The 13,280-nt window shown below is 39.4% G+C and overlaps 1 protein-coding gene across 1 annotated transcript in view; it reads right to left on the reverse strand.

The window, feature by feature from the left end:
- Positions 1-3,638: 3,638 nt before the first annotated feature.
- Positions 3,639-13,280, reverse strand: part of SMAD1 (SMAD family member 1) — a 68,774-nt gene continuing 59,132 nt past the window's right edge. The window contains exons 6-7 of the mRNA XM_037497515.2: positions 8,790-9,046; positions 3,639-5,421 (exon numbers count right to left, since the gene is read on the reverse strand). Of these exons, the coding sequence (XP_037353412.1) occupies positions 5,278-5,421; positions 8,790-9,046 (401 nt within the window). The 3' untranslated portion in view covers positions 3,639-5,277. The remainder of the gene's footprint in view (positions 5,422-8,789; positions 9,047-13,280) is intronic.

The following is a 13,280-nucleotide window of genomic DNA, read 5'->3' on the forward strand; positions in this document are numbered from 1 at the left end:
CTGGAGAATTTCACAGAGATCCCTCAGGAAGGGACTTCAAGGAGGCAAGATTTGCTTGTCGTTTTACGACTCAGACTGAGACTTTTCTCCCTCCCTTATCCAGTCCTGCTCCCAGTCTCTTGAAAGACAGAAGCTAGACTGAAATATATAGAGAAACCCTCCACCCGTTTTCAAGACAGATGAAGGTTATAACCTCCGAGATCACTTATAAAGCATGTTATTGTCCCATGAAAACACGTTTCAGAGAAATTTTTTAGTGACGTTCCATTTAGCCTTATTCTTACATAGAATTACATGCCCTTCAAAGGTTACACTGGCTTATCTTGTCCCTTCTTCTCATGACCACGTAAGCTGATGGAAATTTCTCTAAATGCATTTAGGCGAGCATGGGAGAGCTGTGCTCGGGCACGAGTGTGGAGCAGGAAAATTGGGAGGGAGAGTTCATGGATTTCACTAGATACGAATGAGTTATTAATATATGGTGACTGGTGACGGGAGAATCTGCTGTGTATTTAGGCAGACACCCAGGGCAAGTGGCTGCCAGTTCACTCAGAAAGGAATCACACACGTTCAGAAGCAGAGGAGAAGCCTTTGATGTCCTGTCCAGAGGAGATGAAGTGACACTACACGGGATCAACAAGAATCTGGTGGGGAGAACAGGGAAGTCCACAGGGAGGGACAGGCTAAGGTGGGCAGTGCAGCCCCTGCATGCGAACCCCAAGGGGTAAAAAGGGCCCCGGACTGCCCTTTCAGCAGATGAAGTAGAATCAGGGTGAAAGTTAGAACTGAAGGGAGCTGGAATCGTCTGGGGCTACAGCACGCGAAGCCTGGTGGCGGGAGGTGCAGCTCTGAGAGCTGTGTGGTAAACAGGCAAGGCCTGGCGACCCAGGCTGGAGTAGAGACCAGGAATAGAGAGATGATTTTAATATTGGAAATCACAAGGGGAAGAGATGTTCTAACAAGCAGTGAGTCTATAAAGTAGGGGTGGAGTAATACAAACTAAGATCAATAATTCTAATGCCCTGAACGCAAATGATTTATTAAACAGGATAAAACTTGCAATATGGTCACATCAAGATTCTTGGGACTGTTGCTGGCAGCATTGGGGAAAATGGACACGATTGATGTTTTATTAGCTTTACTTTGCTACATGCTGGGCATGGCCTTTTTTCTTTCAATTTTTTTTTTTTTTTTTTTTTTGCTTAGTCAGACTCACTGCATTTTCTTGAACTTCTAACACTTATTGCTGTGGGGATTTTCACATCTTTGCTGGGTTTCAGATCATCTGCCATACCCTGAAGACAACAAGAACCCTACTGCTCACTGTATTTTTTTTTTTAAAGATTTATTTATTTGTGCATACAAGAGCTGGGGTACAGGCCAGAGATGCGGGGGGAGGGGGTGAAAGGATTCCCAGAGACAGAGTGGGGAACAGAACAGGCAGACTGATGAAATACACTGCTAAGGGGAGCAGCAGGCAAGGCAGTAGAGGTCTGCTGCGCCATATGCATTTCTCCCTGGCCAGCCGGGGATCAAACTCGCATTGCAGAGGCTGCGGATTGCTTCATAGTGCGGTGCTTAACCCCTTGAGCCACCAGGGAGGCCCTCTCACTATATTTTTGAAGCCTGCTAGCTCATCACCACCATTGCAGTCAAGCCACTATTAAGCACTTACTGGTTATCTGGCTCGGGTGCCAAGTGTGCCTCAGACCATCACCTCCTTCTGGCAGCTTACTGGACTATTATTTCTCCATTTCATAGATACTGGGGCTGAAGCTCAGCTGACACAGCTGGAACATGGTGGTGCTGCCATTCACAGACATGTCCCTGGCACCCGTGCTTGGCCTCCACCAGCACATCTGTATGGGCTGGAGACACGTGGGGGCAACTGTATTCTCTAGTCTGATCCAAGAGCAAGGGAAAGAAAATTTTCACTCCCAAGTTCCCATAAGGGGTGTGGTCTTGAGGAGTAACACTGCTCAATTTTTCCAAACTTTTCAAAAGTTACTCTATGTTTACAGATAAAGAGCTTCATTGCTGTGTTTTTCAGACCTAGCAGTGGGGGCATTTGCAAATTGTCAGCTCTCCCTAAAGCACTCCTTTTAAAGAAGTCACTCCTGCACTTACAAAGAGGACCTTGCTGACTCATTGTCCTGCTCCATCAGGACTGGAGCGATTACTGCCTTTTGGTTGCAAGCTCTGGGCATCCAGATGGGTTAAAAAGGCTTTCAGCTCTCGTGCTTGGAAACTGCAGGCCTCAGGGTTCCCTACAGCACCCTTGTAAGGGATGACTGACTTAAAACCCGCTGGACTTGTTACATAGTCATCAGACTCAATAAAAAATAGCCATGCCAGCAAACTGCCTCCACCTTGTGCAATCCCAGCTCCCCCAGAGGAAAGAGATGAACACGTTACAAGGAGAACAGTGACCATCTAGGCCAATGGCCCATCTTCCATTCTGCATGAGGCCTCACAGCAATAACATCTGGTACAATAATTTGCAAGGCACTCGGCAAATTATTTTTCAGGAAGTCCTGCTAGTGTAAGAAAATGCTGTAGGCCCCATGTGGGCAACACATGAAAGATAATCTCTAAAGAAATATGTACTGTTCTATATGACTCTGATGGTCCCAGGCAGAAAATATACAAATGGACCAAGCCCACGGTCCCTAAAGCTGGCAAGGAGCAGGCAAAGAGTTTTTCAGAGATGGGTCCTTTTTGACCTGCTGCTAGAAAGCCAGTGCTTCGGGAAGCAAGAGAGTCTCACCCACATATGCTAGAGTTTCTGGGCCAGATGAAAAGGCCTTGTACTCCCGTTACTGTATTCCTCACCTCTATTCTCTCTGTGACCCTCAGTTCACTCGGCTTACTGGGTGTGCACGTATTAGGGCCACTATTGAAAGGGAACTGCTAAGCAAACAAAATCTTTCCTGTTTCCTGCTAAAGAGTCACAGGCCTGGTGCAGCAAATAATGCAAAGTAAGTATAAATAAAAAGTTTGCTTCCTTAATAAACATATCTAAAGGAGGTGACATTCTAACACTGTCAGACCACCGGCCAGGCTGATTGACATGGCAATATCTGGAGATGCAATTAGATACTAACCTGAAATACAAGAAAATTTTGGGTGCCTGGGAATTTTTATCTAACGTGCCTCAGCAACCACGTCCATTTTCCATATGTGGTATTAAATTGACTTTTCTCTGCTCACCTGTCTGATGCTGCTTGGATTTCTCATTTAGCCTAGCATGAACCCAGAGGGATGGATGATTCCACTCCAAAATCCCCACACCCTGACAATCATAAGCTGAGGTAGAAATTCTCCTGATATCCTCCTAAAATTCCAGGTGTTGAGAATCCTTAAAAGACAGAGATGACTCAAGATGAATGGTTATGAAGAACCAGAAGGTCTATGCTTCCAGCCTCCAGCAAGCCCTCTGGGAAAGGCCTGTCACCCTTCAAATTGTAGCTTCTGCCTGCTCAGAGGTTTGGGGAATAAATGGGTTGGTAAGTAGCCCTGGGGAAAAGGTATAAAAATGTAAAGGACAAAGTAGCATCTGTTTGGCCAAGAACAGTCTCTTCAGGTCTGTGTCCTTCAAGGGTAAACTGGGGGGGGTGTGTGTGTGGAGGAGGTTTAGTGGGGTGGGCTCATCCCAATCCCAAGTGGATTGTAAAAGTACTCATTTCTGTTTGCTGCATTTCTAGTTCTTATTCTTCCCTCAATATTACATCCTTTTGTTGCCACCTTGCAACCTCGGCTGAAGTCCAGAATCTGGCACTTCCAGCTGACTGACTGGTATCTGCTGCAACTGTTGCTGCTGTAATTCCGCACATAAAAAGTGTATGTACCTATCTATTGTGCTATCTAGTCTTTTCTTAATTTTTCAGCTCCCTATGTCCCTTCTTTTAAAGTGAAAAGAGTCACTTGACTCCATCTCCCTATCTCTGTAACTGAATTTGCCAATTGAGTTTGGCAAAGAATATTTGAGGAAAAACCCTAAGAAAAGAGTAGCAAGTCTCATGAAATGAATCATCAATCTAGTGTGTGAAGAAAGGAAACAACAAATGTGTAATCAAAGTAAGCAATAATGACAGGTTTATTTAAAATTTCCAGTAGAGAAAACCCACTAGTTTTGGAATAAAAGTACTCTGTATGAGAGCATAAGTGAATATAAAAGATTAGCAGAAGAAAATAAAACCAAACATAGTACAAAAAAATTAAAAAAGTGTGAAATGGATTTAAACAGAGATGTTCTTTAAATCCTCCAAATATTTAACAGTTACTAGGTTTGGCAAACAATTTACTTGAAAATTAAAGCCTATTTCTGTACTGTAAACTCCATAAAAACTGCTTATTAAATCCAAGCACTCCATACAATTGGTATTAAAACATATAGACAGTCAATTTCAAATAGCAGGAATTATTCATTTGCTCTCACAGTTACATGAATTAACCAGCTGCATAACTGCTTTTTTAGAGGATGGATAGAAGATGCCAAAAAAAAAAAAAGTAGGATAAAATCTCTATAAAATTGAAACACAGCAAAACTCAGACATCAGTTTTTTTAAAGCAAAAAACTGAATTTTTTACAGTATATTCTACATTTGCGGTTGTCATTTCCCTCTCCCCCCACCCCCCCCATACTAAATCCACTAGTCTAATCAATTCTTAACTTCCAAATATTCTGTACATATATATTTAGCAAAGAGCATATGCCTAACATTATTCTGACAGCAGTATGGTCAGCATACAATTTTAGAAAGATTACCATGTTTATCATTCAGATTAACCTTTACTTAAAAAAATAACAAAAAAACCATTACTAAACAAACAGTTTTAAAATATTATGAAAACCCATGAGAAGACTCTACCTGATAAAAACACACATCAGAAAGACTATTAATGCTGAACTTCTGCCCAATGATGACCTTAAAGTGCCAAACAAGAAGCTCTTAGGACTGTCTTCCAACAGCTGATTTGTCCCTGGCCTGGCCATCTCCCCTCTAACTATGCACAAAGTCCTGCTAAAAGTCTGCATTTTCACCGATTTTACAATAGAATGTTACACTGTAAACTAAACAGGTTCTTGATATCAACAGTATTTCACCAAAGGTTTTTTTCATTTTTTTTTTTTTTAAATTTCTGAATCCAACAGTTGGTCACAGAGGTCAAGTATTATCAAGGCTCCTTTGTCAGTTCTCGATTGTGTCTGACTCATCCATCCTTCAAGTACATGCAAGGCTCAATAGTTTTCAAGAGGCAGAAGCCTGAGGCCGTTTAAGACACAGATGAAATGGGGTTATGAGGTGAACCCATTTGAGTGAGAACTTTATCCAGCCACTGGAGGGGGCCGTGCAGATGGATCTCAATCCAGCAGGGGGTGCTAGTGACATCCTGGCGGTGGTATTCTGCTCCCCAGCCCTAGAAACAACACAGTGGAGGTCACTGAACTTGCTTAACTCAGTAAAGAAAGTTATTAAGAAAAAGAGTGAACTCTTTTATAATTGGACCCTCTGATTTACGCTCTGGATGCTTTCCAAAAACAAATGTTCACACACAGAAATGCACACACAATTTGGCAAGCAGTTTCAGGGGAGGGATGTGCCCAGCTCCCTAAAGTCCATCCTTGTAGGGGGAGTACCGCCTTGTTTCTGAAATGCCTCAAAGAATGTGAACAAGGAAAAGAAGAGTAATAATAAAAAGAGGTCCTTGTCTTGGGAAATGAAAGTTTTAAAATACGTGATAGGAGTGTTTTAACATTTTGTTTTCATTGTCTATTACATTATTGATAGCTTAGTGATATTGATCATGTAGTAATAGCAATTCTCACTTTATCAATTTCAATCAATATCAAGAACCTAAGAAAAAAGGTATACTAGACAAATTGACATTTCTTCCCTATTCAGCCACTGAAGATCTCATCAGCACAGAGCTCTTGATTTTTCAATCTCTAAGCGAGTATCCAAAAAGCTGTAAGTGACACCAAGCCATTCTCTTGACCAACAGTTTCCATTCACTATGCATTTGCATAAGAAGCATAAGAAGACAGCTTGCAGGCATCTGCAGAATTATTGATTAAAATACTAAAATTGCAAAGAAAGTCATGAAGCAAAACAGAAAGGTCATTAATTTTTTGGCGTGGTAGACAATGGAATATGAAATCTGACAAAACTTGCTTCATGAGGAATATCAGAGAAGGTTCAGTATTAGTTATCTCTGCTACCTACATGCTCCAGGGATTTCAAGAAATGTATCTGAATATAAAAACTTTTTAAGAGAAAGTCATGTAATATATAAACTACACAGTTATACATGTATATCCATTTATGCACATGTGGACATAACACCCTCTGTACAGATATGTGCATGTACATGTGTGCATATCTGTGTTTGTACAATTATCAACAAGCTGTGACATTTCATTTCAAGGCATGTTTATGGGCATGTGGCCCCCATTAGACACTGAGAACTTTGAAGGCCAGATTGATCTCTCTCTCTTTTTTTTTTTTGGTCTCTGACATCTAGCACAGTAACTAAGACAAAGCAGGAGCTCTAGAAATACCGTTCACCTGAACTCACTTGGATTGTTTGGATCAAGAGAATTTATTATGCAAATAATTTATAAAGTGTTTTATATTAAAGTAAAAATGATCATCTTTAAAATAGCACAAGATTGGCTATTAATGTAAGGTTTTCTGTATCATTTCTCTATAAAGATGCTAAGTGTGAGAGGGTAAAGTATGTGTCCTCGTGATAATAAAGAATGTTGAGTGTGCAAGATATTTGTTGCTAATGTATAATAGTGTGCAAATTTTTTATTGTTAATGTATGATAAGCAGCTTCCTTTTATCACACGAGCAGCAGTTTTTAATAGATGTGTTCATCCTTAATTCTCCAAACCCAGCTTCCCAGAAAGCTATGTCTAATGTATCTTGTATCTCCATTCCTGTGCTTGTCATATCACAGTACACTTAAAACATACCAGTCCATAAGCATCTGGAAGCTAGAGGCTTCAGGGGCTTTTTTAATCTTTGTATTATTTCTCTGGAATAGTTTGCTGAACTATTTGCTGAGTGAATGAAATCTAATCAATGTTTAATGCATATCCTTGTGTTATAAACACTTTTTATTAGTGTAATGGTTGTTTTTTCCCTTATGTCAAACTAAATAATTGTGTCCAAGTGAAAAATCATTAGAATTGACTGGGTGACCGATAAGAGTTTGAGGAAAAAAGCCAACTAGAGCGACAGTCATGAGCTCTTCTCGAGAGGTCCTTGGGTAAGAACAGGTGCATCACGAGAGCCATGATAACTGCAGCTTCCAATGCCATCCACCATCAGAGATGGTGAACATGGGGATCACAAAGTGGCAGAGAGGACTAGAAGCTGGACCTCAGCTCTTGAAAGAGGGATTCTTATCTCCATACCAAAAAACAAACCAAAAAAACCCAAACATGCTATTGACAAGTAACTGTCCTCATTTTAAGATTCATTTTCGCTAAAATGCTCAGTCAGAAATTAAGCCCTAGGTGTTAATAATGCATGAGAAAGGTCTTGTAGTCTCCTAGGTACATGGTATATAGGTCACCCTCCTAAAAGGGACAAAACCTCCTTCTATGCTGAAAATGAACAAGACTTGGCTACAAAGAACTATTGGATTATGTTTTGAGAAAACAAACACTAAGAGAACACAGAGAAGCTGTGCTAATACGACTTAAAGAAGTAGGAAAAAATGGTATTTGGGAGAGGGTATCTTTGATCTAAAGGATGATTAACAAAGTTCCAAAATTACCCTCTGTAATAAATACATTACAAAACAGGTTTCACAACAAGTCAGATGAGCTTCTAAAGAGAGGACATGAAAGGTGATTGCCTCACCCAAATATATAATTAGTTTTGTTTCTCAAGGTAACAGAGGATGAGCATTTATCTTTGAGAATTCAGAGACAAGTCAGTCAGCCACTAGAATAAGTTTACTGACTCATGAAATCTAATCAGATGTTTAATTTTTTTTTTAATATTTCGATGGCATGTTAAAAATGTGTATTTCTCAGAAGCAGAAGAGGAGGTTGCACAGAGCACAATTACTGTGAGTAATGTCTTTAGCCTTCCCCACTCCTCCCACCTCACAGTACAATCTGGAGCTTGGGCAGCCACTTATCTCTGGGCAGGGGCCTTATTAACTTTTGAATTATAAGAACATCATGAGGTTTACCAGAACCACTAAGAAACCTGACCAATCAAAAATAAGTTTTAGCAGCCTGAACCTTTATTTTTACATAAAGATCACTTGCATGTTGTTGAAACACAAGCAAATGAAAGTTAACCATCAGAAAAATTCTAAAAACAGAGTGAAAAGGAGTGAGGTGTATTTGCTGAGCTGATCTCATACAACAACCATGCCTTTCCGTTATCTATACTATCTGCCTCCCATCCCCACCTCCTAGATGGCAGAGGCAGATGGGTGTGGGTGGTTTAGTGGAGGTTGGAAAAAAAAAATAAATCATTTATGCTAAATATATAACAGAACATATTCTAATGGTATTGTGATGGCTAAAATGGTGTTATCTCACTAAGGAAAAGTTATTAAAACTATTGGCGTTTTAAACAAATACTTCCATATTCAATTGATATTCTCTTAACAAATCAACATCCTGGTTAAAGTTTATCAGTGCCGGAGTAATAAGGTGGCTTGTACAGACACCTATTAAGAGCAAATAGGTCAATATGTTGGGAGGAAGCATGACAAAAATGTGATAAGCCCCAACCGGAGGAATCCCAGCTACCCACCTTCACGAAGCTCATTCGTATAGTACACATTTTTGTGAGCTCGTAGACTGTCTCGAAGCCATGGTTCACCGACTGTGCCAATAACTGAGCAAATTCTTGGTTATTAAAAATTTTCAAACTACACCCACTAGGGATCTTGCAAACTGTCGTGGGGTGAAATCCATGATGATAGTTGCAGTTCCGACTTTGCACAAAGATGCTGCTGTCGCTCAGGCACTCGGCATATACCTCCCCTCCAACATAATAAAGGTGAACGCCTGCAGGAAGACAGTGCATGGAATTTAAGGCATTACTATTTGAAAAGACTGTCTTTTCCACATGAAAAAATATCTGTGTAGCTTCAATTTATCAATTTACCTGAATTCAAACTCTGGCTAATTAAAGAAAAAGGTTTCCTCAAAGTCTTGCACAATTGAAAGAAATCTCAGCTAACTGGATTAGTTAATACAATGTCCCGTATGCACATCTAGGTTTCTAGGAAATATGAATACCAGCAACAAACCACAGCAATTTCATTTTGACAAGTGTTTAATGCCCTATTTGACTATGGATGGAAAGTACAGATTCTAACTTTAAAGATACAGCAAAATAAAGCTGGTCTTTATGATGCAATCCCAATGCATATCCATCCAAGCTCTTGCATTTATTTTGCAGCTAAAAACTGTAGGGTAGGAGAAGGAAGGATCAAGAGAAGAAATAAAAGAACTAAATAGAAAACTACAGGTGGAGGAAGTATTCCTGAGAGTTGTAAGATCCAGGAAAAAGAAACCAGAAAAATAATTCATACTGAGAGGAATCTGATCTCACTGAACTGCCATCTGCTCCCAACCTTTCCCAGTGAGGTGCAGAGTGCCAGGAGCGCAGGAAACCTATCTACTCAGACTTTAAAAAAATAAAAAAAGGAAAGAGGGGGAAACCATTCTGGCAAAGCCCCCACCCACTAAAGAAGATGACTTTATTCCAGGCCACCCAGCCAAGAGTTGCATCCCATGTGTCCCTTGCAGGTAACCTCAGCGGGGCTGAGTAAATGCTGAAAATGACTGTCTCTTAGAAATATTATGTGGTGTGACTTAAGTACATGTGTGGCTCAGAGTTCAGCAACAAAGAAACAGCTGCTGGGGCTGAAGCCCAATTTTCTGTTTTGTGTAATTTGAGTGAGACACAGGGAGACAGAGAGAGAGAGAGAGAGAGAGACAGACAGACAGACAGACAGAGAGACAGAGACACTTCTCCCTCTGATTACAAAATCAGGAACCTTCATTTGACAAAATTTAGAAAGTACAACAAAATACAAAGAAGCAGAAAACACTGTCTCTCCTTTCTTTAGTGGTCTACAGGTAAGGACCCTCAATCACCTGACATACTGAATTTGGTCTTGAGTGTCACCAAGCTTTCTTGTCAAACATTTAACATTTCCTGTTATTGCTAAGCTTTGGAAACAACCCAAATGCCCAAAAATAGATGACTGGATCAAGAAGATGTGGTACATATACACCATGGAATATTACTCAGCATTCAAAAAAGATAAACACATGCCATTTCCAGCAACATGGATGGCGCTGGAAGGGATCATGCTCAGCGAAATAAGCCAGAAAGAAAAAGAAAAAATACCGGATGGTCTCACTCATAGCAGGAATCTAGAAAACTTAAATAAGGGACCAGGAAAAAGAATAACTAAAAGAAAGAAAATATCAAAATCAACAAACAACTATGAACCAGAGACACTCTATGGGGGATGGGGGGCGGGGAAAGGAGGGATTGGGGTCAAAATAAGGGGGTTGCAATTGTATGGGGAATATAAAAATAAAATTTAAATTAAAAAATAAAGGAAGTACATGTAAAAAAAAAATTTAACATTTCCACACAACCATACAATCACAACAAATTTCCTGAATGATTCCCCATTACTAATTTTCTGCTGTTATAACAAAGCCACAGTAAATGTCTCTGGATTATTTTGGATGTCCTTAGAAGAGATTCCTGGAAGCTAAATCACCGGATCGGGAGGCTGTTACTTCCCTTTGCCAAAGCACTTTCAGAACGCTTGTCTCAATTTACATGCTCACCAGCAACACGTGGTGTTGCCAGTCTAGAGTCTGAGTTTAAAACAAAAACCAAATCTCCCTAATTGAGAGCTGAAAAAACTATTGATTTGTGTAGGAGGCTGGATACCAGCTCAGAGGCCGATTTGCCAGGTGTGTCTCTCTTGTGAACGACCGTTCCTATTTCTTGCCTATTATCCCAATGGGTTGCTAGTATTTTTATTATTTTTTTTATCAGTTGTGCATAGAAGAAAGGTATAAATTATTTATTTGGTTCCCTGTTAATCCTCTGTCTTTTCATCTTATTCATGGCATTATTTTAAGCCCACAGAAGTTTGAAATCTTTAAGTAGTCAAATGTCTTGTGATCTATTCTGTTGCTTCTTATGCTTAAAAAGTTTCCTCCTCTTTGATCAAATGCATTTTCTTCCAGCCTTTCAACAGCTTGTCTTTAGGAAAAAAAATTCAACTTATTAATCTAACTGCATATATGGAATGAGGTCAGGGTTGCTCCCCTCGGCTGCACCCCAAAGCTCATTTTGTTACTGAAGAGCCATTAGAAGACGCCACTGATTTCTCATGCTTCACTTAACTCGCATTAAAATCTTAACTACAGAATGGTCTGAGTTTAATTCATTCTATTGTTTTGTCTACACGCTGACTTAATTGCTGTTTCATAATCTTTTATTAAGCCTAACGTTAAGAATTTTTTTCTCTTTCTTTAAAAATTTTAGCTGTTTGGATTTGTTATCCAGCCAGGTGACAGAAAACATTTTCCAACTTTCAAAAAGCACCGCATTATGATTCTGACACGGATTGTTTTAAATCATAGGTTAAATTAGAAAGAGGTAATGTCCTGAAAATATTCTTGCAGTATTATGCTTTCTCTTTAGAAGAACACTGACTGCCTATTAACTTATTCAAATTCTTTCTCAGTAAAATTTGGTTTTCTTTACATAATTCTCACATATTGCTGGGTCAGATTACTTCTAAGAAATTTACATATTCTGTTACTATTGGGAAAGTGATTTTCCTTTCCACCATATTTTCTGACTTACCAGACTAAAGGAGACTGAGATACAGCTTCTAAAAATAGATTCTTTAGGGGCCTCCCTGGTGGCACAGGGGGTTGAGCACCGCACTATGAAACAATCCGCAGCCTCTGCAGCCTGAGTTCAATCCCCACCAGCCAGGGAGCAACCCACATGGTGCAGCAGACCTTTTCTGGCTCACCCGCTGCTTCCCTCAGCAGTGTGCTTCGGTCGGTTTGCCTGTTCTGTTCCCTACAGTCTCTGGTGGATCCTCTCGCACCCCGCATCTCTGGCTTGTGCCCCAGAGCTTGTATGCATAAATAGATAAATCTTTAAAAAAAAATAAAAATAGATTCTTTAGAGGTTTCTAGACAAACTGTCATATTGTTTGAATAGATACCACAGCCACAAGTAATACTGACATGGATGAAGGAGGAAAGGCACTCAGACTTACTGTACCAGTGGAAATTAAGAAGAACTTTCTGGAAAGATCTGGTAAAACATATCAAGAGCTTCTGACCTACTTACTTTAAGAATTTATGTAAGACTATTATCAATTAGTTAATCAGATCATCTGAAAATGATAATTTTGGCTTCTTTCCATGATCTCCAATTCTGCAACTGGGTAGACTAGTCAGGACATCAGGAATAACTTTAAATAACAATGTTTCCAGAATCCTTACTTTCTCCCTATTCCTATTTTTTAATAGGAATGTTTCAGAATACAATGGCTGTTAACTACTTTGGAGTAATGGTCACCTCTACAATTCAATGTATCAAAAATCGTGTTTCTATACAGTTTCAAGGGTTTATAGACCATAGAGAGATGTCTGTATGGTATGTACCTTAAGTTCTAGCACCTTGTTATCAAGAGCAGTTTAATATCTTTAATCATATTACGGAACTTCCTGTTCTAAGAGTTGTTCTTCTGTTTGTTGATTTTTTTGGGGATTTATAAATGCTAAACTTTATCTCAAATAGCTTTCAAAAACCTTTAATTAATCCATTTAATTTATCTATTTAAAAAACCTTTTAATTTGGTCCACTGTTCTAAATTTCATATTAATTAGGTCATTTTTAAAAACCTTTACTTTGGAAATAATTTCAAATTTACAGAAAAGTTTAAAATAGAACAAACAACAAAGAAAAACAAAACAAATGTCACCCAAATAAGTATTATCCAGATTTGTCTATTATAACAATTTACTCCATTGGCACCTCCCTCCCTTTTAGCCCTCCACACATACCCTCACATACACACTACACACACGCACGCCTTTACTATCTATGTGTGTGTCTGTGTATATATTCTGACATGAGATTGTTTTACATGGGTGAATGTATATACATATAAACACATAGACATCTATATTTGTATGATTTCTTCCAGAACCATTTCGTCACAGCCCTTCACCCTAA

Source organism: Talpa occidentalis, unplaced genomic scaffold (genome assembly GCF_014898055.3).
Source record: "Talpa occidentalis isolate TD23 unplaced genomic scaffold, MPIMG_talOcc4v2.1 talOcc4.8, whole genome shotgun sequence".
NCBI classification, from domain to species: domain Eukaryota; kingdom Metazoa; phylum Chordata; class Mammalia; order Eulipotyphla; family Talpidae; genus Talpa; species Talpa occidentalis.